Raw genomic sequence first — 26,501 nt, 5'->3', positions numbered from 1 at the left:
ATTATTTCCCTTCTTATTTTTCTGATATAGGAAATAGAACCACCTAAAAATTGTGACATGAATCTAAAATGGCTAAAAAAATTCATTGGTAATGATGGGTGTATTTTGTCTTTTTCATATTAAGCTCAGAACCAAGTCCAGGCTGTGGTTTGAAATGAAGTTAATTTGTGGCTGTAGCTCACTGCTTACCAAACAAAAGCACATATCAGAAAATCCCAAATGACTTTGGATAGCTGGTATCAAAACACTGAAAATTAGCTTACTGTTTATTAAAGCATTCCTTTGCCATGAACACACATATTTGTGTTCTTAGGCATTTAGATGGCTCACTGAGCTGTGACTGCCAACACACATGACTCTCCGTATTTCTATAACCATAAAAAAAGACTTAGAGGTCTTTACTATACAAGGAAAATGTATGTGAATAATCTTAAATGTGTCCTATGCTGTGTTTTTTCACAAAATGGTATGTTACAGGAATGAGTTTAATTTCCAGTACAAATGTAAAATCCTGACAATACAAAAATGATCCAAGCAGTAAAAAAAGGTTTTACAGCATCTTTTACATTCACATCATGCCAAGAGAAAATATTAAGTTGCTGTACATGTTTCCCTTCAAATTCTTGTAGAGAGTACAGTTATTAATGTTACATTGTTGACTACACAGAAAGGTTGGCAGTGCTAAGGCAAATAGAAATGGTAAACTCAGACCAAATGCTTTCTTAAAAACTAAGTGCATACCTGCTACACCACAGCAATTACCTTAAAAGCAACTGTAATAGCAGTTTTGAGCTTTATCTTTAGAAAATTTTAATTCAAAGTTCTAGAAAAGGAAAATCATACCTCTGCCTGGCCAAGGGCCAGGAATAAAGCACGGATCTCTCTGAGGATTAAAACAGCTAGTTTACGTGTAGCAACCTGGAAACTACACAGCAGAACCAGTGCAAATCCTTCGACTGCATGCAGTACATTAGAATAGGGGCTTCTTTCAGACTGTATCCTGTGGCTGGATCCATTTGGTATCAACTGTAGAAGAGTGCAAGGGGGGAAAAAAGGAGTGATGGTGTTTGAAAACCAGGTCTCCAAGAAATATTCTATTTAACTAGGACATATAAAGAAACAAAATGCAGAGGCCATGTAATTGCTGAAGTAGGAGACTGACAGCATTCCCTCAACCAAGTTTTGTTGCTTTATCTTGTTCCATAAAACCAATACATGAGCAGAGTCCTTTGTCCAACCCACTCTCTCTAATTTGCAATTCAACCTGCTTTGTTCCATCCTCCACTAAAAAAACGAATGGGCAGGTCAGACTGTGAAGACTTCACACTTTTTCTACTCTAGATAGTAGGGCCTCAGGTCCTTCCTTTGATCCTGTAGCAGGCAACAGCTTAGGTAGGTGACCTCCAGAACCTGACCCCACCAGTAAAGTGTAACAATATTTACTGAAAAGTATGTGAGGATTTCTCTTTTCTACATTTTTTTGTAATACTATTATTACTTATTAATTACTGGTCGCCTGTGATATAAAGTAGACATCATGCTTGCCCAAAGGAAAACATTTCCAATGTGATTGAGTTAGGAGATATGAAGCCTGAAAATGATCTCTCATAATGATAATATCTGTGGGACAGTGCAGATGGGAGAGGCAGAGGCAAAGCTGTTCAGTTCCCAGGAATGTTTGTAACACATGGAGACAGCAGGCTGTAGAAACAATCTGGTTCTTTGATGTTTCTGAATCAGCCAAATGAAACGGCTACGGGAAGGGAAGATCCACTTCACTCTTTTCAGTGTTCCCACTAGCATTATCAATCAGTTTCTGTCCTGCAAAAATGTCCTTCTGCCACAACGACATACACATATTTCATTTCACTTTATGTGCTTTTGTTGATGTGCGTTTTTCAGTTTGACATGCATTCTCTTATGTTGCTCAACAACAGTAACATCTGCTGTATTACACAAGGACATAGCTGTCCTCAAAAGACACCTGAACTAATTACCTTAAAAAATCTTATGTAGTGAATTCTTCTCAGGTGAGTAAATACAAAATAAATAAACCACAGCAATACCAAGTAACATAATTTCTGCCTTCAATTAGTATAAATGTTAGGACACAGATCTCTTGATTTCATACCTCTGCAGATCTGGTTTTTGCCTGTTCAGAAGCTTTTCCCGGAGTGTGTATTACAAGCTTCCATTGTGTAAGCAACTGTAGCAGCAACTTCAGTGAAGTATCAAGAAGGGTATGATGCATATCATTCACTTCACGTAGCAGAAAATTAGTAAAACCAAAGAGTACATCCTCCCGCCAGTCAACAAAGTCAACAAGTAGACCCTGAAGAGAATTCTGTGCAATGTGTCGAAGTTCATCATCCATATGGATAGACAGCCTGTAAGTAAAAGAAAATGTCAGGTAATAAAAATCTAAGGAGTGTTTATTGTGGTAAGGGGCATATGTTTCTCAGTAACTTAACACTGATGGAAAATTCCCAATGACAATGTAAACTTCAATGATGCTATCATGGTTTCATTATTACTGACCACAATTATCATCCTTAGCCTGTTTTTATACTGTAATTCTTGCTACAACAGCACCTGAACATATTAATGCATCCGAAAGAAGTCTTTGTTCCACTCCTAAAAGATAGTATCTTTTAAGTACATTATTTAGCAACTTTGCTGTCTCCCCGAACCAAATACACTTTTGATTTACTCACTTCCAAAATAACTTCTATTTAGTTATGATAACAAAAGGCTTACAGGTTAATATGTAATGTCATAATTTATGTATTGGCTTACTTTCAATATAAAAATAAAAGAATCACAACACCTCAGCTGCTTAATAGTTAAAATGAATCTTTAGCCAAGAAGCAAATCACAATTATTGAAAGCAAATCTTCAAAAGAAATAAATGGAAGCATTTGAATTAAAAAACTGCTTTATGTTTTCAACAGCTTAGGATAGGGAAATGGGAAAAACAGCCTCAGGACTTTCCATACTTTTAAAATCCCACCAGACACCCGTAAAGTCCTTCTGAAAGATGGTGCAATTTTAGACTCCATTTTCAGATTTTATTTCCTTCTGTATTTGCATCACGTTCAAGTTCTTTTCAACATAAAAATTCTTTATACTTTCTTTTGACACAAAAATTATCAAACAACTTCTCTGTTGGTAGCTTGGCAGAATAAAGTAAATTCAGACCAGTGTGTTCTGCAATTTTTGGTTCATTGCCTTTATGATGTATTTTGTTTTAATCACCCATAAGACTGTCATTTTCTGTAGTGTGAACTCATTAGAACTCATTTTTAAAGTATTTTATCTACATTTAATCTACAGTTGAAAATGAGGATGCATTATGAAGAAATGGTCAGAAATCTAGGAGAAAAAAACCAAAACAGCCAAATGGAGTGGAACCAAATTCCATTCAGTTGGAAGTGTATGATGAGATGTGGCTCATAACAAATTTGGTTCATTATAGCTACCTAATTGGGAGGCAGGGGACATTTCATTTAAGTCAAAGGAAAGTGACTGCCATGAAACTTCACCCTTGGTGAATATGGCTCCAAAAGTAACTGTTATGCTTTAATAACCACATGACTTCCTATATAAATTTGGAAACATAGTATTTTGTTGTGCTGAGAGGACCATTTTTGTCTCCTCTTTGGAATGTCAAAACCAGAAAAACACGCAAAACCCCTGAGACTACGATTAAGTCATCCATGAACTGACTTCCACGATGACAGAAAGTAATAACAGAAAAGAGGATACAAAAGACCTACGTCTCTAAGCCCAAGTTACTGTGCAACTACATTATCAAATGAGATGAAATTCAAACTGAGCATAAGAATGCATCTATGTATTACCACTACATGACAGGCAGCTTGTGGAAGCAAGTAAATGTTAGTTTGTTTGTTTGCACTTGAGTCAGTTAAATTTAAGACCTACTTGAGAATTTTTAATGAATGGTTGCAGTGGGCAGTGAAAGGGCAAAAGGTACAGTATATACTTGACATCTGCTTTATGGATTATAATTTGAATACAGCTGTCCTGGAAGAAAGTCTAGCTGCTGAGTTACAGACTCCTTCTGGAAACTGCCAAAAGACACATCTGTTGTGAGGATGAAAAATTCAAATCAAACTGAATAAAAGAACCCATTAACCCAAAGATGTTATTTTACCTTCAATGAAAAGAAAATATTTAACATCTTTCCATCCCAACAACACAGCCCCACACAAATCCCTGGCAGAACAGCTGCTCAGGTTCTTTCCAAAACCAGGGAGGAACTGAAACCTCACCTCTTCAAAGATTTTATCCTTGTGTTTTAGTCTCTGACCCAGAAAAGACACAATATTTTAATGCAGTGTTCTCTAGAACAGTGAAGACTTACCTCCTGGGACTACTTTTTCATAACTGGGAGAAGCAGTCAATCTGGACCTAAATAAACATGGGATAGTATAGAGAATGTAGAAGCAGCTCTGGTGCTGGGGTAGTCTGGAGAATTGCATTAAGATTAGGCCAGATATTAATTCCTTAAACTTTCTTATTACTTTCTCTTCTGAAGCTGTATTTTTGTAGACTGTTTTCAGTCCACGCTGTCCCAGATTAAAAAGACCTAATTCTTTCAACCCACTGATCTTATTTTCCCTTGTTCTCTGGTCAGTCTCTTGTTCAATTGCAATGTCCCAGCCTGAACGTTGTTCTCCATATCAGGCATCCATGGTACTGATTAGACCAGAAGAATTTTTTCGGGAATCTTCTAGACTTATTCCTATTTATACATGTGAATAAGGTTTGCCTTTTTATAGGAACATCACTTTTTTTGTGTGTGTTCGGTTTGTGATCCTGCTCTGCAATACTGAGACCTTACCCAGTTATTTCAACACCACACTGTACGTCTCCTGAACCATGAACTGTCTGTTAACTGCTTTCCAACCTATTATGCATCCACTTACTTTTACCTAAATTGTGTTTCCCTTGCTTACACTTGAGAATCTGACTTAAAACAGTATCAGCATCTCAAGGATGCTGTAGCATAAGTACATGTAGGAGATGAGAACAGCTTCCCAAAGGTCCCCTTGCTGGCGAAAGGCTGAGCATGTAATTGCTTCCAAAGTTGCTCTAGAGATGCTCTCCTCAGCTCCTCTTGATGTGTTACTTCTTCTCACAGTCAGAGTCAGATAACCCAGCAAACCTACTGCTTGCATTGTCCCAGGATGGAAATTACCCAAGAAATGCTTACAAACTGTCATGGCTAAAGAATCACAACTGACCATTTTTGCATTAAGTTTGATGATAGAATAAAGATAGACCGGTGGTTATATTGACAGTTGTGAGACTTAAGGAGGGAAACACTAATTTATGAAGAAATCCACATTGGTCTTAAGAGTAGTGACGAGTCTGACCTGGACAACCCTCTGAGATTGAAGACCTGTGACCAGAACGGATATGTGCTTTCTACCAGCTCAGTTAAGGCCATTACTAAGGATGGAAAGCTAGTTAAAATATTGGATTAAAGGAAAACATGTCCTTTTTCATTTCCCTTAAGCAGAACTGATGTAACTACTTAAAATGGTATCTGTATAATTTGATAATGTAATGATTTAAAAGAACCCACAAGTGATTTATAGCAGAGGATGTAAACACAAGGAAATCAAGCTGGCCACGCACCACGGCACACCTACCGTTGGCTGCAGTTTTGGCTTGTTTGGCTGTCTGTACTCTTTACTACTAGCAGAACTGATTGTTTCCCTGTTTTAGCACATCACTGGGAGCTGGGTGTTCACAGAGCAGAAAAACCTGCTTTTGCATGTAACCCTCTGGCTCCCACATCTGCCTTTCCTCACAGATGTTTCAAAAGCAAGAAAGGAGTGGCGAAGATTGCTTTGTCAGAGTTACCTGAGACCAATATGCTGCAAGGGCATTGTGGCTCGATTTACTACCATAATCCACTTACATAAATAACACATGCTGGAATCTTTGACTTGGATACTAGAACTGAAATGTAATGGACTCTTCTCTACTGTTATCATAATTACTTGCAGTAAGTCACTGATTTGACATCCTGAAACCTAACTGTTTTAGCAGTCAAGTGCTGTAAACAACCTTGTTCAGTGACGTGAAGTCTATCTGATAAATTCAGTGGACCACAAGCAGGGAGGAAAGGATATTTAAACTTATCCTTTTCTTTATTTTATATCTTATAATATTAATAATAAAATTAAAATAATTATTATCAATTAAGAAAGCTTTGGGAAGATACCACATCTAGCACATTCTGTTTTACCAAACAGACATGTGGGAATCGTAAATCAAAACTGAACAGGTATCTCCATGTTTTTCCACTACACAGAAAAGATGTTCTCTCCTGTTAATCAGAATGCTGTGATGATTAAAAAAAGGTAATAAATGGTGAATATCATGAAGAATGGTGAGTATCGTGTAACCTACATAGTGATGGAAAAGAATTCTGGATGATATATGTACTCTCTTATAATATTAGGAGTCTGTAATATAAACACAATGACTGTAAAAAGATGCTAGGACTTCTATGTCTTATCCATTAATAGCAGATTACTTTTTACAAGCATATGGTTTTGTCTAAGGAACAGTGACATTGTGGCTCAGTTTTTCATTCTGTTCCCCTTGAGCAATCATTTAATGCTTAAACAGCTTACCTTGCTAGCAGGTCAATCAACTCAAGTTTTGACATTCCGTCAGGAAGCAATCGAGGAATAGCAGCAACGCATGTTCTGAACAGATCGATTTTTGGTTTTCTTTCACCACTGAAAAATTAAAACAGAATTTTGACTAAGCTTAACAAGTAACTGTCTTAAATGATCCACCTACAGTTTTTCAGAAAAGGGCTGGACATAATGGAGTGCCAGAGGCCTACTAAGAACATCAGGACAGAAAGCTAGGCAGTATAAATGAAATAAGAAGGAAACATGAATAAATCTTTCCATTGAATGAATGGTTCTGATTTTGACATTTTTCATGCATTGTATCTATACAGTACTTGAAAAATCAATTATTACTGATTCATTTGTTTCTTTCTAAGAGGAACTGGCAGATATATCAAGATGGGAGTTACAGTGTAGGATTCCTCCATCAAGATCAGCATTTGTGTGACGCAAGCTTTGGATGAGGCAATGAGGAAAATGTTGGGGTGTTCCCCATCACAGTGCAGCTATATTACACCAGCTGTATAAAGCAAATAGCAGTTAGGTAAGAAGCCCAAGAAACAAGACTGAAGATCCAGACCATTCCCCTCAATAGGGCACAGATCAATGGAAATCACACACCACACATTATTACATTGAAAAAGAAGCATAATTTAGAGGTAGGTATGGCCAGAGAGTTTCTGTTGATCCCTGTCTGACATAGCAGCACTTTAGCAACCATTATCAGCTAAAATATGTTTTAGTAGCCCCAAGGCTGCTCTGACCTGTGGAATGGCTCAACTGCTCCCTGACAGCCTGGGAAAGTGGTTGAGCACAAAGTTCAGCATGAACCAAATAGGTTGGGAGTCCTTAAGTCTTCTAAAAGTAGCTCAAGTTTCAGCTGCTGATTATTTTCACAACAGATGCAGTTTTCTGACTTGTTTCCAGTATTTTTTTGTAAGAATGCAGATTAAAGAAGTCCTTCAGACAGACCCCAAAATGTTTTTTTTTAATTTGCTCATTTTTAACTCGATGATTTATTATTTGATGATTGAGTATAGAGGAAATAACCAAAGCGTAACAGCATTTCAAACTGTACAGTCTTTCCCACAGTATTATTAATTATTAGCCTGTAATATGCTTCGGAAGAATCAAAAAGCAAGGTCCTATTTAGCGACTTTCCTATAAACATGCAGGGAAAGACTGTTCCTGCTTTAATATGCTTCCAATCAAACTAGAAAAGAACCGGGGCAGGGGGGCAGGAGGGAAGAGAGACACTGAGAAGCATTGTAAGCTACTTAAGACCACACTGAAAGTCAGTGACAAACAGAAAATGAACCTAATTTTCCTGCATGCCAGTCCAATGCCCTGCTTACTACATTACTCCCCTCTGCACCCAACAGGAGGACATTGCATATGGATACCTTACTTCTGTGTTCAGTCACAGAGAAAGCCTGAGTGCAATATCATCTCACAAGTCTAAAGTAAGATTTATAGATTAACACTGAGCATTCACTGAAATAATGGGTACAGAAAAGGCATAAACTGACATTAGGCTTACTTAATTCAAAGATTAAAGACAGTTTTGTATTCTCTTAACACCCTATAAACTTATCAGCTTGGATATATACTACATTAATAAAAGGATGATATGATTTTAATTTACTGACCTAAATTGTACAATGAGGGGAAACTATTTTCGTAATGAATTATCTGTCTCACTGTCTCTGTATCCTAACAGACAGAACTTGAAAGAAGGTGTCAGCAACTGACTTGAAAAAGAGTAAAATACAACATCTCATCTGAGAATTTGGTTATAAACAAATCCATTTGAACTATTACTGCTAATGCAAATACTAGTTGGATTAACAACTAGTGCAAAATATTATATTTTTACAGTTGTAAACAGTAAAGTGCTATAGGTAATTTTATCTGCAGGCAAACCAGTGAATCTTCCTTGCTGACTTGAAATGGAAAGTGAACTTTGCAGATTTTCCTTATTATCAGTTCCTAGCAAGGGTAAACAGTTTGTGGGTTTAAAATGGAGGCACGTAAACTAATAGCCTGAGAGGAAACTCTTCTGAAGGCAAATGAGTAATTACTTATAAATATAAAATCTGTGGGTGTTCTATGGCTTATCAGCTGCTCAGAAGACTAGCAGGAGAAGATGCAAACCTGAGGCTCAAGTTCCAAACTTATCTGAGCTACCAGGCACAGCATGTGAAGTGTCTGGCAAGGGGGGGCCTCACAGGGCTCTGCGCTCATCGCTGCCCGACGCAGAATCCAACAGGACGAGCTCTGGATGAACACACCAACAGCTGTCCTCACCTGGAAGCTTGTGTTTCCATACCAGCGGTATCAGCTTTTAGTTAGGTATTGTCAGCCAACATCTTTGAAGTACTTGCAAGAACAGGTTTGTATGTTAGAATAAATGGATGCCCGATCCTAACTAGATGCTGGAAAGTAATTATAACCAGTATTGAAATGGATATCCCAGTGGAGGATGCAAAGGATGACCCTTAGTGAGGATTTTAGTAAGACTCTCCAGTGGCATTTACTACTTCAACAATAAATGCTTAAAGGATCAGTCATTAAATACAGAAGCATGTCTAACACTACCAAAGAAAATTCCAGAATCTGTATACTTAAAATGTTATGACTATTCATTGCCTAGCGACTTCCCTCTGATTCTTATTTTGTTATTAAAAATACCATTACAATATCCAGTTACATTAACTATATGTAAATATGACAAAAGCCATAACTTTAAAATATAGATAATTGTAGTGTGGTATCTATGTATTAAAGCCCATAAGAACTGAAATAAATACGTAACTCTAGTGAAGCATGAAGTTCTGTGAGTAAAATGATAAGCAATTACATAAAACCAATATACTGGCTTTTCCAGTTATCATGCAAAATGCAGTTTTAAAAAGGGCTATTTTAAATGCTTATACTACCAGGCAATGATGTTTTTCATGAGTTCACATGATTTTAGATCGACTGATAATTAAGCATCCTGGATTTTTTTTCCTTAGAAGAACAAGTAAAAATGTGTTCTGATGTGTTTTTTCTTTCAAGTGTATATATTAAGTTATAGGTCAACTGGATATAAAGCACAACACAAACACACATTAACATGCATGTCTATATCTTCCAACCTTTAAAATCTTTATGTCTCTTGACAAAAGTTACTACCGAACCATAAGACTTCCTGAAATCTAAAACTCTTTTAAGTCTATTTTTTCACTGACTCTAAAAATAAACACCACCTTAGTGATGCTGAGAAACCACAGAAAGGACATTTATAGCTAAGGTCAAGTATGCTTCTTATATAAGTGCTCAAGGTTTTACTATGCAATTATCTTTTGGGAATAAAATGTGAGTTTCAAAACTCAATTCCCCTCTCTCAACAGCCTGGATACCCAAAGTGGTTATGAACACTGGGTGTGAGTACTGAGCAGTATACTGGGTAGTACTATAAGAAAAATATGAAATATTATCAGATACTAATATTAGCATTTAATATAAATAAAGTAAGGCAATGCTACAGACACAAAGAGCTGACAATCTCATCTACACAGTCACAGCAACAAACAAGGGCAGAGGAATGACATTATAACACAAAGATTATATCTGCTGTAAAAGGTAGTTGAATTTGGCCAGTCATTGCAGTCTACCTACCACTCATGGTATTTTTAGCAAGTTGTCTCTTTTTTTGACAGTATATGAAAAAAACCAATCTCGAAGAGACCAATGTTCTTTTCATTACACCTCAAACATTTTTTCCAGGGGTTGTTTCTCTTCTAGCGTAACTACCATGTCCACCCCTCTAACAGGAAAGATATGCAAGGTCTCCTTACAGCTGGGGTCTCTACAACCTGTGCTCTGCATGTGTCAAATGATATCTCTGTGTCTCTAAATTCTACTAGATATCCACCTCACTAGAACTCTCTCTGGGAAACTTCCCTCATCAATAATTTTGGATGAGTGTAAAATGCTGCTGTTCAACACTGCTTGAGATGTACTAGTTTGATTCTGGTCCAGTGGGGTGCTGCTTAAATCCAAGACTGTTACCACAAAATGACTTGGGTTTGTAATTAAGATTTGATTTTGATTACAGGCATGAATAGTAATGGAAATTCTGAAATATTATTATTAATAGGGATTTACAGAATTTGTTGCATTAATTTTGAAGTTCAGTGATGCAAATATACACTGAAACAGTGACCTGAGCGAAGGTTTTCCACTTTGGGTTTTCAGCTACTACCATCTAAACATTCATAGGATTCACACATGATTTTGGCTATGTCGAGAGCATCAGTTCAGTTCCAAACATTGCAACATGTAAAGAAGTACAATCAACTTGTCATAAACAGTTTTGCAAAGTATATACTAACTAAGCTAAATAATCCTGTTTCTTGCTATTTCTCTGATGACTCACAATAGATAAAAGTAGAGAAAAAGTTCTGAAATTACGTCTCAATATTTTATGGAAATTACTGTTCTTTAGCACTCACGTAATCATGTCTTCAGGTTCTTTGTTAAGCATCTGTATGTTGGTTAGCATCATGCACCGACCCACTTCCTTGTCAAGGTGTCTGAGTATGTTGTCCACGGCTTTTCTTACTTGAGAATAATATAATGACATACCTGCAATAATATGCATTTTTGTATAATTTGGGATATTTATAGATATGTATATTTTGAAAAAGAAAGCTGTCTACTCATGCTGTGCTGCATGAATTAAGAATGTTTTCCTCATGAGATAGCATATTCCACTAGCAATGATATTCTGATTCCACAACAGAATACGTTGCCCTCTCCAAAAAGAATGCTATTGTATGTAAAAATAGCCCAAGTGATAGATATGTCCACATGTTTTTCCTGAAGGAAAAATTAAAAGATACCTAGTCAAAATATGTCCCTACATAGTCAAATGAAGCTGCAGTTTGCTAAGTTCTACAATGTATTTTGTGACTTTTCATGACAGAAGTAAAAGCTCTGATCCAGTAGCAAGGTTTAAACACCATAGCAGAGAGAAAAAAGGAACCTGAATGAGCTCTCCTAAAACTTACTTGGTATGAAAATTAATGGCATGACATTTTATGTGCAAAACAATATTAGACACACAGCTTTACAGCAGCTGATGACATCAAATACTTCAAAAATAAAACTTGAATTAACTCTTTTCCTATATTCATCAAAGGCTAAAATTTTAATTTTCTTAATGAATTTTTATATATTTACACTGAACAACATATTTTTAATCATCTATTCTCTAGTCCATTCTTTTCCTATTTGATAAAGACAGTGTAAGCTTAGAATTTCAAAATGACATCAATTTTCAGATCTGGTATGTTCAAACGTTCAATGGCAGAGTAGAAGGCAAAAGAAAATATAGGAATTACCTAGCTTAATCTTACATGTTATACATGGAAACTAGAATGTTGTATCACAAAATAGTGAAGAAATTGGTAATAAAATATAAGAATTCAATAGTGCAAACTTTTATTATCAAATGCATGAGGGGTAGCCAAAATGAACTGAATTAGTGACAACACTAAATACTATGTCTGTTGCACATTTCAACAGCAGTGGGTCTTACATCGCTTATTTTCTTGATATTACTACAATGACCTATCAACAGTACAACACATGTCTTTGTTACTGGTGTAGAAATATGTACACTTTGTTTCATTCATGTATCTTTGGGGACTTAATGAAGTGCTAAGGTGAGTAGCCAAATTTTCTTTTTTGCCAGCAAAACCAGGCACCTTCAGGGCATGATAAAGAAGCTCTTCTACAGCACAGGATTCTCTCTCTACATTGACTACGAAGGAAGCCGAAGGTAACAATGCTTTTAACTTAGGCACTTCAGCTTTATTTTACATTTAAAAGTTTCTGTCATTTTGAAATTTTCACTTGGTGTGTGATACTGCAATTAAAATGAAGATATCAAAGGAATCTCTGCTGGTTTTCAAAGCTGGTACATTTTCTGAGCACAGGCACTGTTTCTAAAAAGATGAATATTCATGAATGAACACAGCTATTCAGCGGTGAAAGGAGCTAGTTCTTAACTACCTGTGGGCTTAACCCCCCCCCAGAATGCAGGGTTGCTACCACTTGTGGAGCACGACTGAGGACTTTTCCTGAAATAATTAAAAAAAGCAGCATTTGCCAAACTAAACTATACATTTCATTAGAATGCACAATAAAGTAAATGTTTACAATAAAGAAATCAATTGAATACTTAACAACAGTAAATTATTCTGCTCAGGTATTGAAGACTTTTTCACATTCATTCTCATCTAAGTTTCTATATTGTCCATTCTCTTACTGACCTATCATTTTAGCTTCCTCCTCTGTAAGAGTTTTGCTCAAATAGGTTTTCTTCACTCTGAGAGTGTTTCCAGAGGGAAGGACAGCTCCCGTCACTGGCATTGGAGGTTCACCATCTTTTTGCTGCAAGCTATCAGCAATTACCAAGAAAGCTCTCAGACCAATATTCATTCTCTGTAAAATTCAGAAGATGAATGAGTATCATAATCAAATAAACATATTCTACCCATATCCTTCGCTACATTTACTAGTTTGATGTATTTTACGAAAAATGCCCATGAAATAGTGAATTCATATCTGCACTGTGAGCAGTGCTCTCCCCTCTCAAAACTTTATTTCTAACTATTTTCATTAGTACATTATCTTTTTATCTTCAGGATAAAACACGTGGATATGACCTGGTGTTTAGTAATGCACCTGAACTGGACCTTCAGTTAAACAGAAATGTCCCATGTGGTCCATTACAAAAAAAGATCAATAACTGTCTCAAAAGGCCCCAGGGCTGACCATATGGAGTGAAAAGTCTGGAATGGTGCTCAGCGCCAAAACTGCAACGTGAAAACATGAGGAACGTGAGTCTAAGTGACCTGAATGCTTTCTGGGAATTCACCAGCAGAAAACTTGCAAGCTTTGCATTGCAACAATTAATAAAAGACCAGAATGTTTTGATTTCCCAGGAATGTATTCCAAAAACTCAGAGGCTGTCCTACTGACAGTCTCCCAGAGGTGCATTTACATAGATGATGGGTATTTTTTTTAGAATGCTACAGTCTATGTACGCCAAAAAGTAGCCCTGTTATTTCACTGTTTTCGGATTTACATTGTTGTGAAACAGTAAAATTTCAGATGTTGATTCATGAAGAAGCTAAGGACAACGTCCACTCCCCATGAGCTCAGCTTCATGCAATGCTAATACACAACGTCCTTTGCAGGACCTTCCTCAGTCAATACTGCGGGTGACTGACCCGGAACGTGGTGGGGACTGCCTGCTCAAGAATTCTGTTTCATTTTTCTTTACTCTGCTGAAGAAAGATGAAAGCTGTGCTCAAGGTAAAGCTTGCCTTTCACTTCTGCTGCTTTTGACAGTAAAAAGTTTAATCTACTTTTCCAAATTTTTTTAAAATCAAATATAGTTTTTGTAAAGTAACGCATTCTATTTTAACATCTTAGTCAATAGCTATGACTGTTTAATACTGCAAGATTGATACAGACATATTTTATGAGATGATCACAAATGCTTTTAATTTTTCTTGTGTTCATTCTTAATTTTCAAATGAAAATGTTTTCAAAATTATAAGCAAATACATTATTTTCAAGAGAATTTTTCATTATTTTACCACTTTTTTTTTTTTTTTTTTAACGTTTTTCAAATTTCTGATTGTTTTCTCTAGGGAAAGCACTAGGAAGCTGACTCATGACCCTAACACTACTGGAGCTTTACTGGTCAGAGCAGTAAAACTTTAATATTAGAGTTATTTCTTTTTTGTCAACTTCAATTCTTCTTGGATCATGTACTCTTTTTCAGTAAAACTCTTTTGAAAAACACTGAAATTGTTACAAAAACTTATTTTTATATCAAAATAATTTAAGGCATTGCATATAACAACAGCAGAGTGATAAGGAGAGATTGTGATCAATAGTTCTATTCATCTTTTTCTTTTATACATTTGCACTACTTTACATTTGATACTCCTCACTGAGGAAATATGAGGTAGGCATAAACAATGTGACATTTCACAGACCAAAGTCCACAGATGTATTTTACCAATAAATCAAGTTCAAGATTTGGCCTGAAAACTGGAAAAAGGTGAAAGCACGCTTAGAATGTAACCAGAAAGTAAATGTAGCACAATACAATATATACTAACTTAAAACAATGGAGATGCACAACATACCTCAGGGTTGAGACTGAAAGCTTTCGCTGGCTTTCCAACACAAAGGAAGTCAAAGATAATTTCTTTCATTGCAAAATCTAAACGTTCCTAAAATAGTGAAAATTTTGCAAATCATGAAGCTGCTCACTTCTGCTACTTATTTTCTTTAAGGCAATAGAATGCTGAAAACCAGTTTAATCAGGATTTATTTAAATGTTCGGAAAAACATTTTCAGAAGTATGCAGAACATATTATCAGATCTAAGCTTTCAACACTGCTGTATGTTGACAAATTCAAAAATTTATAGCATTTAAATAGAAAATGATCCATTTTAGTAATAAAGCTTTTAATTATTTCATTTAAACTGTGGTAATTATGGTAGTAACATAGTATTTTACATAAAAGGAGCTTGTTCACAGATGGCACAGTTCAGGGAAGATTTTAAGCATCTGTTTAATTCATTCCTATTCACAGGCTTTAAGCACGTGCTTAAGTGCTTTGCTCAATGGGAATGTTTTCTGAATTTAAGTAATAAAAGAGATGAAACTTCCAGCACTGCAGGTTAGTTTGTTTTAGCAATTCCCATTTGTACTGATGAAAACTAAATGTGTCAGCTACATGCTGAACTTGGTTTTCCTCTGACTTATTGCTTTAAAAGCAATGCAACTCATTGTCCTATATAGTAGGAATGATTCAGTATCAGGACAAAATATGGCTTATTATTTTGATCTTTATTGGCAGTCAGAGCCTGTCAACAAATGCATTTTCTAACTTGCTGGCAATTCCAAAAACTGACAAAAAATACATTTGAGTTGAAGTGAAAACATTTTTATCCATTTTCAGTGGAATTAAATTAATCAAAACCTGTTGTTCAAAAGAAGTCTGCCCCAGCTCAATCTATAATTGCATCATTGCCTAGATGAAAAGATACTGACAATGGGGTTGCAAAAAATTCAGACAATAGAAGTTTACTTCTTTGTTAATTTGTTATTGGGAAAACAAGTTATTCATTAATTGGAAAGACATATGCATGGTTCTCCCATACCTGTGCAATAAACTGTATTATCTTCACAAAGATGTTTAGAGGCATATCTCTTGGCACAACACCACGGGACCCTTTTGGGAAAAGTGTTGTGACAATAGTAATAAGCCGACTGTAAAAGAAGGAAGAAAAGCATTAGACATTTCTGGACCTTGCAGACCTTCACTTACCATGAAACGTAAGTTGGAAATCCTCCTCCATTTAGAGAGACTAGAATGTATTTCCTTTGAAATGAAAATGTAATGGGGTATCTTGTTCTGATCCTTTGCTACAAATTCAATGTAATTATTTTATTTCATTACTAAATTACAAGTAACAATAAACCAGTCAATGACATGCCACTACAAAAATATTTCTAACTATAACCAGGGAAAGAGTGATTTCTAGTTCTTCCAAAAGCAGAAACACTTTATACAGTAATTTTAATAGGTGGGAGAATAACTGATGGTGCCACAAAAGAGAATATTTTATTGTGTACAGTTGAGTTTTTATTTCACAGCAGGAATAGGTTCAATTCAAAGGAATTCAGGAGAACTATAAAAGCTCTTTCTTCACTGGCAACATCCACTCTACAAGGCCTGATTATCATTACAAATACAGCATCTTACCTTTGGGTAGCCGTGTTGCTTTCACATTTAATTCTGATCATGTAAACCCACAGTAGTCTGTACAGAGATTCCAGTGCAACTCGAGCCATTTTTGGGTCCTTATTCTAGACAAATGTATAATGTAAGAATAAACTTCAGGCACAAATCAGAAAGGAAAGGAAGTTCTGCACTTCATGGATGTCAAGGTTCAGAGAATATACAGCCTCACGGCTGCACAGTACCCCATTCCTGTAGCTGTAGGACACTTATGCATCTGACCTACCTCTCCTGGTATTACTTAAGTTGTCGAAAAACCCAAGTCAGTTACATTAGATACATGTTACAATTTAAAATCTCTATCTGAAAACCACCTCCATTTGACTCTGAAAAGAAAATCTCATCTTCAGTGGATTCTGTCAATTCAAAAGCTGTTGCCCTATGGTGGAGACCTGGTATGAAGAACACAGAAGATAAATAAATGATATTCAAAAGTGAAAGGACAAAAATCTGTGGATGCTTAGGCTGGCCTAATTAACATGGCATCTGGGATCAGCGGGACTGAAGTGGATTATCTGTCTGGATTGGTGTTATTTTCAGAAACTTGTGAACTAGTACAAGATTGTCTTTTGGTCTCTTTGGTCATATGTGGGTTTTTGTTTCCGTGGCAGCTTTAAGGGCTTTCTGAGGAGTGTGCAAGTATATGCAGTCCAATCAGATAGTCTCCCACGTGTTGGGCCATCCGTTGGGTTAAACTTTGAAGGATTCCAGTACACTTTGACCCGAGATAAGATTTGCCTGGCTCACAGTGCAAATCTCCAGGGCAAAGAGCTGAATTTTTGTCTGCAGACGAATGTTGAGTCACAGATCAAAGACCACGGTTTGATCAAAGAAACTGCAACCAATGCCATCATTAATTCTTGAATGTGTATTGGTCTAGGTCCTGCACAATGGAAGCAAGACAACCCACCAATGATATGGGATATGGCTCCAACTTCCAGCATGGCATCTGTCACAAGCTTAGGAATAGAAACACTGTCCTTGGGTTGCAATTTCCATTTAACTCCTTGCCAACACATTTTATACAATAAGCCTTTATATGGAACAGAAAATGGAGAATCCTTTTTGTTTATTACAGCAGCATGCAATGGTTGTAGCACATGATTAGAATAAGTAGTAAAAGGAATGCCAAAGTTTACACAGCCTATTAATCTTTGCAGCATTTTAACATCATAACATTGGTTACAATCAATTTGTTTAATAACCTGTTTACTTTCAATCTATTTTTCACCAGGTATCATCATGTCAGTCCTTGTAAATTTCAGTCCTAAGAATTTGATTTCTTCAACAGGTGATGGAGTATGTTAATCAAAATTTATTCTTACCCCAAAGCTTTCAAGAAAACAGCAGACACTGGCTAATGGAGTTAAGGTAATAAGAGCTTGTGTGGCAAAGGAGGAAGTCATCCCTATAAGCAAAAGTCCAAATATTCTAGCGACAAGATAGTCCAGCTGCGAGGGCAGTTGAGAAGAGACGGAGGAGAAAGGGGCTGAGACCGATATCATTGGAGTTTTCTGAAAATAGTAGACCACTTTTCCGTCAGAAACAACAAGCTGTATAGCAGAAGCAGGATTGAGAAGAAGATGATAAAAAGCTTGAGAAACATCCACGGAAATCATGGGCATGTCCATGGGCAAGGTCTGTGCAAGTGCATGGTGACTGGGTGCCCAGTATTTGGAAAGCACATAGCGTGGCTTCCTTTGGAAAACTGAGAGAAGTCCATCACCAATAGAGCCTCTTTAGTATTTTGAGGACTTTTGTCAACAACAAAAACCCCGTCAGTAATCCTATTAGGACAAGGAGTATTTGGCCTAATATATATCTGACATCCTCCTCACTTTCCCAACAGGAGGTATTGGCATTGGATGTGGTTCCTTTACCACTGCTGGCAGCGCCCAACTTGCTGTTGGTGCCGAAGAATTTGTCAAAGTGAATGTGGGCCTTTTGAACACGGGAGCAGTTGGTGACAGTTCTGACAGGATCTGCTGTTTCTTGATTGATAAGTGCTGCTGCCTTTTACCCATTGTTGTTGTTTTTCTAGAATTTTCTTTTTCAGTGCCTCTGCCTCTTCTTCTGTGATTAGCGGAGGAGCAACCGGACTGCCAGGAGTGAGGCCCATTTTCTTTAATTCCTCCATTTCTGTTTTCCAATAATATGGCGTTAGGTCTGGCCCATTCAGGCCAAAGGGATATTGCGTTGGTACCCATGGATTCATTCTCGAGATAGGCATTGTTTGGCCCATTCTTTGTAAAGTAAGTTTTGCAACCTCGGCTCAAATTGTACTGGAGCTTTCTCCTTGTCCAATGTGGTTTGGAGACAAGGAACTGTTGCTCCCACTGAAAAACTTTGCCTCTAAATGAAACACGGTGCTTTGACTCTCTCCTATATAGAATTCCTGCCTTGAATATTTTTTTGTAAATAAAGTTTAGTTAACAATAAATGTTCCATTTTAAAACCAGGATACACATTAACTTTAACACCACTTTTAACAGGTTTGTATGAAATACCCTTTGGCCAGAGTTTGGCCAGGGTCAAATATTTCCATGTCCTGGCAGGAGTCTCCTTTATTAATTCAAGAGAAAAGTTTGTTTCTGTAAGATCAGAGATTTGCCAGTTTATATTAAAATCAGAAATATGATTAGAATATAAACCTTTTAGCTTTCCCAGTGTATGCTTGACTTTAACGGTTTTGGGAAGGAGATTGTGCTCTATTGGGTGTGGAGGCTCTTGAGCAACCTGATCCATTATGTGGTTCATGGGAGCCCACACAAGATCGTGGAGACCCATATACTGTCCTGGTGTGCACAACTCCCCTTCTAATGGAAGGATTTCTCCTCCTTTGTTGATCTAGCTCTTCTTCCAGCTGTGTGAGTTTGGTTTGGGCTTTGAGGTGCCACTCTGACTGATGAAGTGATTGCTTCAATGGTTGGGGCATCTCTTCCTCTGTACTGAGGAGTGGCCCACCACATTCTTAATTTAGCTATGTATTCAGCTACCTTACCTTCTCCCCAGATTAAAGATTGAATGTGCCACCACATTAATCTATGAGCCCCATGAATCAAAGCGTATGTCAATGAATTATAGGTGGCAAGGTGAATTCCAATTTGATTTTCAATTGGTAAGGTAGGAGCAACTTTACTTATATTTTCTCTAATGGTTTAAAATAATTTGTCAGGATCTCCCTAATTTTCAGAAAAATCTATATTCCCAGGTGGCTCCTCAGAGATCTTAAGAGCTGTAGCTGTCTTTTCTAAAGCTTGTATAACCTCATAAAAACCCGTAAAATTAGTTGCAATAACAACATGTTTATTTCCTGAATCTCTTTGCAAATAAGGTTCTAACACATCTTCAGCAGAAGTAAATAATTCAGACACAGGTGGAAAGAAATCTTCAGACAGACTATGAACACTTTGAAGAGCTATTCTAATAGTAGGATCCATATGAAGAGAGTCAATACAAATTGCTTCATTAAGACAAAGTACAGCAAGAAAGCAACAACAATAAAGGATGTAATATATACCTTGTCGAGAAGCTTGGGAATTCAGCCTTTGGAGAACAGAGATTCCCTCCTCAGTTTGCCACTAAGCTGAGAAAATGGTTGCATATTCTACCCGTGCCATTTGCAGAAGCCTCCTAACCACTGGTTCATCAAGCAGCAGTTCAGAGGCCCTTCATTTGAGCTAACCACTGTGCTTCTTAATTTGGCCTTTTCAGGTAGGCACAGGACCATCCTTTCATATGGATGCACTTAAGTGTGGAATGGGACGTGAGTTATTGCACAAGTAAAAGAAACAGGGAGGAGTTGTAACGATGACTAGCATATGTATATTGAACAGAATGTGCTGGCCAGGAACCACAGCAGATCGCAGTGGACAGTTAGGTTTAAACTTCAAAGATCTAACAAATGGTAAAGGAGTAAGAATGGATATGTGAAGGAAACAACTTCAAATAGTTTAGTTTTTTTTAATGCAACTTAACAGGGTGAAACAGGCAACGGAATCAGTGTCCTGCAACTAGTTCCATTCTGATAAAGTAATAGCAAATGCTTTGTTTGAGAATGCCTTTGTGAAAAAAAGCAACTTAATAGTGGGTCAGTTTTGGTATGTCACTCAAGCTAATAACTTTCATCAACAATCTTGCCTGTTTCACAGCTGTTTGACTCAAGCTTGGTTTGAGTTAGAGAAACAGTAGAAATTCACACTAGGCACAAGAATACTTTTTTGTTACTGAAAAAATCTGCACAGCTAAAGAATTTGTACTGTCAGGAATAAAATTATGTATGGAATCAGATAATAGCAATAATCCAGCACATTTAAATAAAACAGATTTGCAACAGGTCAATAGTGCATACTGAAGTTTTAATACAATATTAAATCCAGAAGATACTAACCTTGAGATTGGATAAGCAGTTGTTGAGGAAAATATGCCATCTGTTTAAAAAGAACTGCTTCTGACTGACACAAAGCAGGCACGTTACCAAAGGGTACAAAGCCTAAACAGGAAATGGATGTCGATACCATATTATTTGCATGTCTACACATCATAAAAGTAACTTAATAGAGCTACTGTAAACTTAAAGCTCTTACTCCTCCATTTTGTGCAATACATGCTAGCCAACATAAACACATTGTTAAGTAGTACAATGTAAAAGGAACCTTTCTCCAAAGCTGTTACAGATATGTTTTATGGATGAACTAAAAAGAACCACATACCTGCTTATAGCAGTATAATAAATCCAAAGATGGGTCACAATTTTACAGACTCAAAGTCAGTTGACTGAGAAATGATAGCATGGGAATAACTAAACTTTACTATAATAACAGCAGGACCCACAGAGATTGTTGGGACTTGTGAATGCTCAGATGCCTATTACTCCTCAAAATCTGCAGTCACAATATTTACTGAGAGACATGTCAAACACCCTAAAGAATTGTGTTAAAAAACAGGCAATGCCTGGATCTGCTGGTAGTTACATCTTGCAAAGTGAAAAATAAAAAGAAGCAAGGCAGAACATAGAAGTTCAAATACTGGAACCTGGTCTCTTTGTCAACACTTACTTTGACACTCCACTTGTAAATGTTACACTAAAAAAATATAAGCTAAAATGCACCTATTAATTTTGAAAATGACTTTGTTATTTCAGCAAGACTTTTCTGTTTCAGTTGTCATGTTCATATATCCAGTCAGGACTTCATAGTTATTAGTCAAAAATAAGTTAACTTTATCTTAAAGACCAATGATTCTCAAAATTAACCCTAAAATTCTAACTTCAGTCACAGCTCAAAGTATAAATACACCATAAACCCCAACCTCTGTTCCTGTAATATATAACATAAATTGTCTATAGCTAGGTTAGACCTAGTTTCTTGAGTAAATGGCAAATGTACGTTAATTTTTAGTTTTATAATCTTCATGTCCAAAATACATATGGAAGAGGATAAGTGAAGTCTTCTCATGCAAGACTTTCTTACCATATTAACATTATAATAGTCAAGTACTTGACAGGATCACAGAGTTTAGTAACATCCCAAGAGCGTTACAAACCATCCTAAGGAAGAGCCTTAGGAGGGAAGATACGAACGATCTCCTAGAGTTTCATAAGTCTCTCCATTCACTATCAAGAGAACCTCAATGACGAGCTCATGCGGGATACTTTCAGATAGAAAATGAGGCAACACAAATGGCCCTATCCTGCCAGTACAGTGAGTGCACCGATTCACAAAACACTGATCTTGGGAAAGGAAGGTCCTCTTCAGACTCTAAAGAGTGTGCTTTCTTCCTGGAAGCCTGGAAATATGCACTGCAGTTATTTCTGCCAACTGTTTGCCTTTCCCCTCCTCCTCCTCCTCCTCGCAATGTTTGTATTTCTAATCACACCCTCACAAGAATCTATTCTATTTTGTCACTTTTAACTATGTAGCCTCCAGTGTGGTATGTGTAGACAAGCAATCAAACACAAAGCCCCAGCTGTGCAACCCTTTCTCAAGCACGTAGTATTGACTTTGGCAAGTACGGCCACCAGTTTGGGGAAGTTCTATTTAGTGTAAAAACTGTACAGCAAAGCTCTTACCCTGCTGCAGTTTCAACAGTGTTTTATTAACTTGGCAGAGTGGAATAGATCCACGCAAACATAAGCAGAGTGAAATCAGAAATCCATCTCAAGACTTCCACTAATTCAAACAGGATCAGGACTGCACCCCAGGAGATGTTCTGACTCTCCCCTGGGACTGGTGTAACAGCGGCAGAGAGCTCAGGCATGCTCCTGCAGTCCTCCCAGCAGATTCACTAACACTAGTGACCATTTGCCGAGAGCACTGGGAACAGGGAAGTCTTTTTGACTTTCCCATAGAACGAGGGAGGACAAATGACAACTTTCTTTACTTAGAAGGTCCAAGACTTCAAAACGGATTAGCTAACACTGCATTGCTGACGTACACTGACCCAGTTGGAGAGACAGACTGCTTAAGGCGGCCAGCATCAAACTGACTCAGATCCTCATTTAATTCAGATCAACTCATGCTTCCAAAAATACACTGCAGTGCCACTGTTCATCTCACAAGAAAAAAATGAAATAGGGAGCTGCACAGTAGCCAAGTTACGGATTTAAAAGGGCATGTGTTATACATTTTTTCATTCCTACAATGTATTATTTAAGCCCCATGAAAGAGTTGTTCCCACATGCCTCATTTGTTCTCGCTTGACAAGAAGTGAACTCTATTCTTTCTCCTCTCCTAATGTTTACACATAACAAGTATGAGAAAGTCTAACCATTTAATAATCACAGAACCAGAAGCAGAAAACATCTGTTTGATTCAGACTGATTTACATCATATTCTGAATAAAATAAATATGGTTATTTTCTGCAAACACAATAACCTTCCCTGCAAATAGAAATGTATTGGTTATAAAGCCAAACACAGAAAAAAGTTTTGCGATTTCCCAAGAGTCTTGCTCAGAGATATTTCTGACAAAGAATTTTAGCCTCTGCTTCTTAGGGTTACTAACCAGCGAGTGTTTCTTTCGTGAGGAAAGTTCAAGTGTTGTATCATACAGGCTTTCAACGAAGTTCCTCAGACAGGGGACATTCACTTCATTTTTAACAGCCTGAAAGAAAATTTCATGTTAATAAACCACCATTTCACAAGTTGTTTTATCCAATTTGAAGAAATTATGTAAATAACCTCACAAAAAATTATGAAAAATAAACTCACAGCAGCTACAGGGACAAGAATTTCAACAAACAGTCCTGCCAGTGCATGCTTGATATCTTTGTCTTTAACTTCAAGGAAATAATGTGCACATTCCTGTAACAAAACAAAACAAAACAAGAATCATAATTGTGTATCAGCTGGAATAAAGACCTCTAAATGTTTGCTGAATGCACCTCAAGTGTCAGTGACTTTATATCTTGCAAATCCCACAGAAAATATTTGTCTATTAACTTCTAAATCTGCGTTTTGCAGCAAGCACAAAGCAGGACATAAGTCAAAATCAAGGATCTGTTAACTCTAACCATGATAATCCACAAAATCTCCACTGATTCCAGTTGTGCCCAGTGGTCTTTTGGGGATGGAAAGGGAGTTGGATTCAGGGACTGACCTCATGCCTTCCCTGTGTATACCTTCAGGAGCAGGAGTAATAGCCCACAGGACTGCTTTGCACAGCGCTCTGAGAGGCCAGAAAAGGAACGTATTTCTCTGGTAAGATACTCAAGGTAAGGAACAATCTTACCGTAATTATCTGGGGATAAATTTCACTGCTAGGATCCACCGCAGATTAAGGGTCAATATAGAACTGTGCTATGTGAGGGATGAGACCTGTGGTGCAAACCACCACAATTTCCAGCCTGGAATTGGGGATTAAGAGAGAAAGTAGAAACGTACTTTTGTCCTAAACATGCAGCGAACTACTATCCACACAGCTGTGCTGCTTAGGAAGTGAGGGAGGGCAGATAAGCATCCCCTCATGTTTCTGTACAACTTCTCTGAGGATGACAACTCGTGTTGCTCCAGTTACTTCTTCCTTTCTGGGCCCAAGACCCAAACAACCACTCACTTTACAAGGAAGGTCCCCACTGACCTTTTTTCCTGCACACGCGCGCAGAGCAGTTCAGACTTTAGACCATGCCTGATTCTTCCTGGCTGCAATCAGGATTCTACACCACATGGCTTCAGTCACTCCAGCCATTTCTGCTACACAGCTGAAGGCCCCTATGCAAAGGCAGCAGCCTTCCTGAGCTGCTTCTGCACTCCATGGTGGCAGAGAGGCTCTTCTGGAGCTGGCTCCTGAGGTTAGCTTACCTTCTGAAAGTGTGGCTCTCTACTAGAGCAGAGCTGGTGACAAGAGCTTGTAGCTGAAGCACTGCATGTAGATACTCAAACTAACAGAGAAATCGCCCAAAGAATCAAACTGTATTTCACCAAACTGAGCAAAACTGGCTTTCCTACATACACAGTGCACCTTATGATGCATTGTAGTATATCTAAGAATTATTTTCGTGCTGAGATACTATAGTCAGGGAAGGCAGAGATCATCTGCATCCAAATTTTGAGTTCTACTATATGGGAGCTTTACCACTGATTTCAATAGCAGTGAACACTGGATCCCAGCAGTGCTGTGCCACAAAGTCATTGACTCATATTAGTCATGTGCACTGAACACACACTACTTTTGATATCTTGCCAGCTCTGGATAACTTACATTAAGTCAACACATACTAAGATGTGTTCATATAATGAAGTGTGAGGTAAGAAGAAAAATGAGCTGCTTCTGTGTTGTTAAATATGTTTAAAATATGTTGTTAAATATGGTTTAAAACACATTGAAAAACTGAAATAGAATGTGCTTCCTGTTCAGGACTTAAGAGAAATGGCTCTGTGTGTCTATACGCCTGTGTATTTGTATTCCAACGTCAAATCTTTACTTGTGGGCATCTAAAATTGATTTTTTACTCCACTGACACCATCAATAAGCTGATCTTTACACAGAGGTTTATATAAAACATGTATTTTACTGGATGAGTGGCTACAAACCATGTAGCTGTGAGGGTGAGCCCAAGAAAAAACAGGGGAGTAAAAAGGTTAAGCTAAATAAACCTGCTGATGGGAACAGACCCATTGTACATTACCAACAAGAATGTGGACTTTTAAAATGTTTAAACATAAAATATTTCTTTCCTTTTACAAAATGATGTAATCTATTAATTTAAAGCATTCATGAGAGTCAAACTATGCTCTGTACTAGTGGCTCTCAAACCAGGTGAGTACAGAATGTACCCTACAGAAAGGGGAGTGAAGGTGTGGTGGAAGGAGACAACATATCCAAGGGAAATTCCATCCAGCTTTTGCCTCAATTCTTCGTCTCTTCCTCTGTGTTCTTCTCCATCAGAAGGTCCTCTCCTCACTGGCCGCTATGTCAATGGTGGAAGATTCACTTTGGAGGCAGTGAGCAGCTATGGAGATATAACTAGGCAGGGACATGGGGCAGGGTGGAAGGTCTGGGGTCTACAGAACAGAAACTCCTTTTGTTGGAGGGTGAGATGTACAGACTAGGGGTATACAGCTGATGAAAAGTTGGTATGGAATGATACACTCCAGAGATTGGAGACTGGAGCGCTGAGGTTCAGAACAAGCAGAAAGTAGCTGCACATACGTTTATGTGAGAATGACACATGGAAAATATCTTGGAGTATTACAGGAAAGATGAAGGGGAGCCCATTCTAAAAGGTCTGGGAACCATAGTTGTATACTTAAGAATTTTACCTGCATAAACTGAAGAGAAGCTTCAAAGTCCTCCACAGGATACATCTTAATGCGAAAGAATTTCATTCCCATTATAAGACTGATAATGCTTTGAACTATATATGGGCTTTGTTCTTTATGCCGTAACTCTTTTAACTCTGCCATAAATTTCTTCTTTACAGCAGGAAACCTGTGAATTCGCA

General features: G+C 37.4%; 1 protein-coding gene across 1 annotated transcript in view; it reads right to left on the bottom strand.

Moving 5' to 3' along the window:
• FRY (furry homolog (Drosophila)) overlaps positions 1–26,501 on the bottom strand; it is a 176,922-nt gene that overhangs the window by 87,732 nt on the left and 62,689 nt on the right. The window contains exons 8-19 of the mRNA XM_010572715.1: positions 26,320–26,488; positions 23,770–23,862; positions 23,564–23,662; positions 20,949–21,050; positions 16,523–16,626; positions 15,918–16,026; positions 14,894–14,980; positions 13,001–13,172; positions 11,177–11,309; positions 6,672–6,779; positions 2,132–2,387; positions 844–1,026 (exon numbers count right to left, since the gene is read on the bottom strand). Coding sequence (XP_010571017.1) covers positions 844–1,026; positions 2,132–2,387; positions 6,672–6,779; positions 11,177–11,309; positions 13,001–13,172; positions 14,894–14,980; positions 15,918–16,026; positions 16,523–16,626; positions 20,949–21,050; positions 23,564–23,662; positions 23,770–23,862; positions 26,320–26,488 — 1,615 coding nt within the window. The remainder of the gene's footprint in view (positions 1–843; positions 1,027–2,131; positions 2,388–6,671; positions 6,780–11,176; positions 11,310–13,000; positions 13,173–14,893; positions 14,981–15,917; positions 16,027–16,522; positions 16,627–20,948; positions 21,051–23,563; positions 23,663–23,769; positions 23,863–26,319; positions 26,489–26,501) is intronic.

This window comes from Haliaeetus leucocephalus, unplaced genomic scaffold (assembly GCF_000737465.1).
Source record: "Haliaeetus leucocephalus isolate CR32 unplaced genomic scaffold, Haliaeetus_leucocephalus-4.0 Scaffold351, whole genome shotgun sequence".
Classification (NCBI taxonomy): domain Eukaryota; kingdom Metazoa; phylum Chordata; class Aves; order Accipitriformes; family Accipitridae; genus Haliaeetus; species Haliaeetus leucocephalus.
The sequence above is the reverse complement of the archived record's forward strand: the minus strand, read 5'-3'. Positions and strand labels throughout refer to the sequence as shown.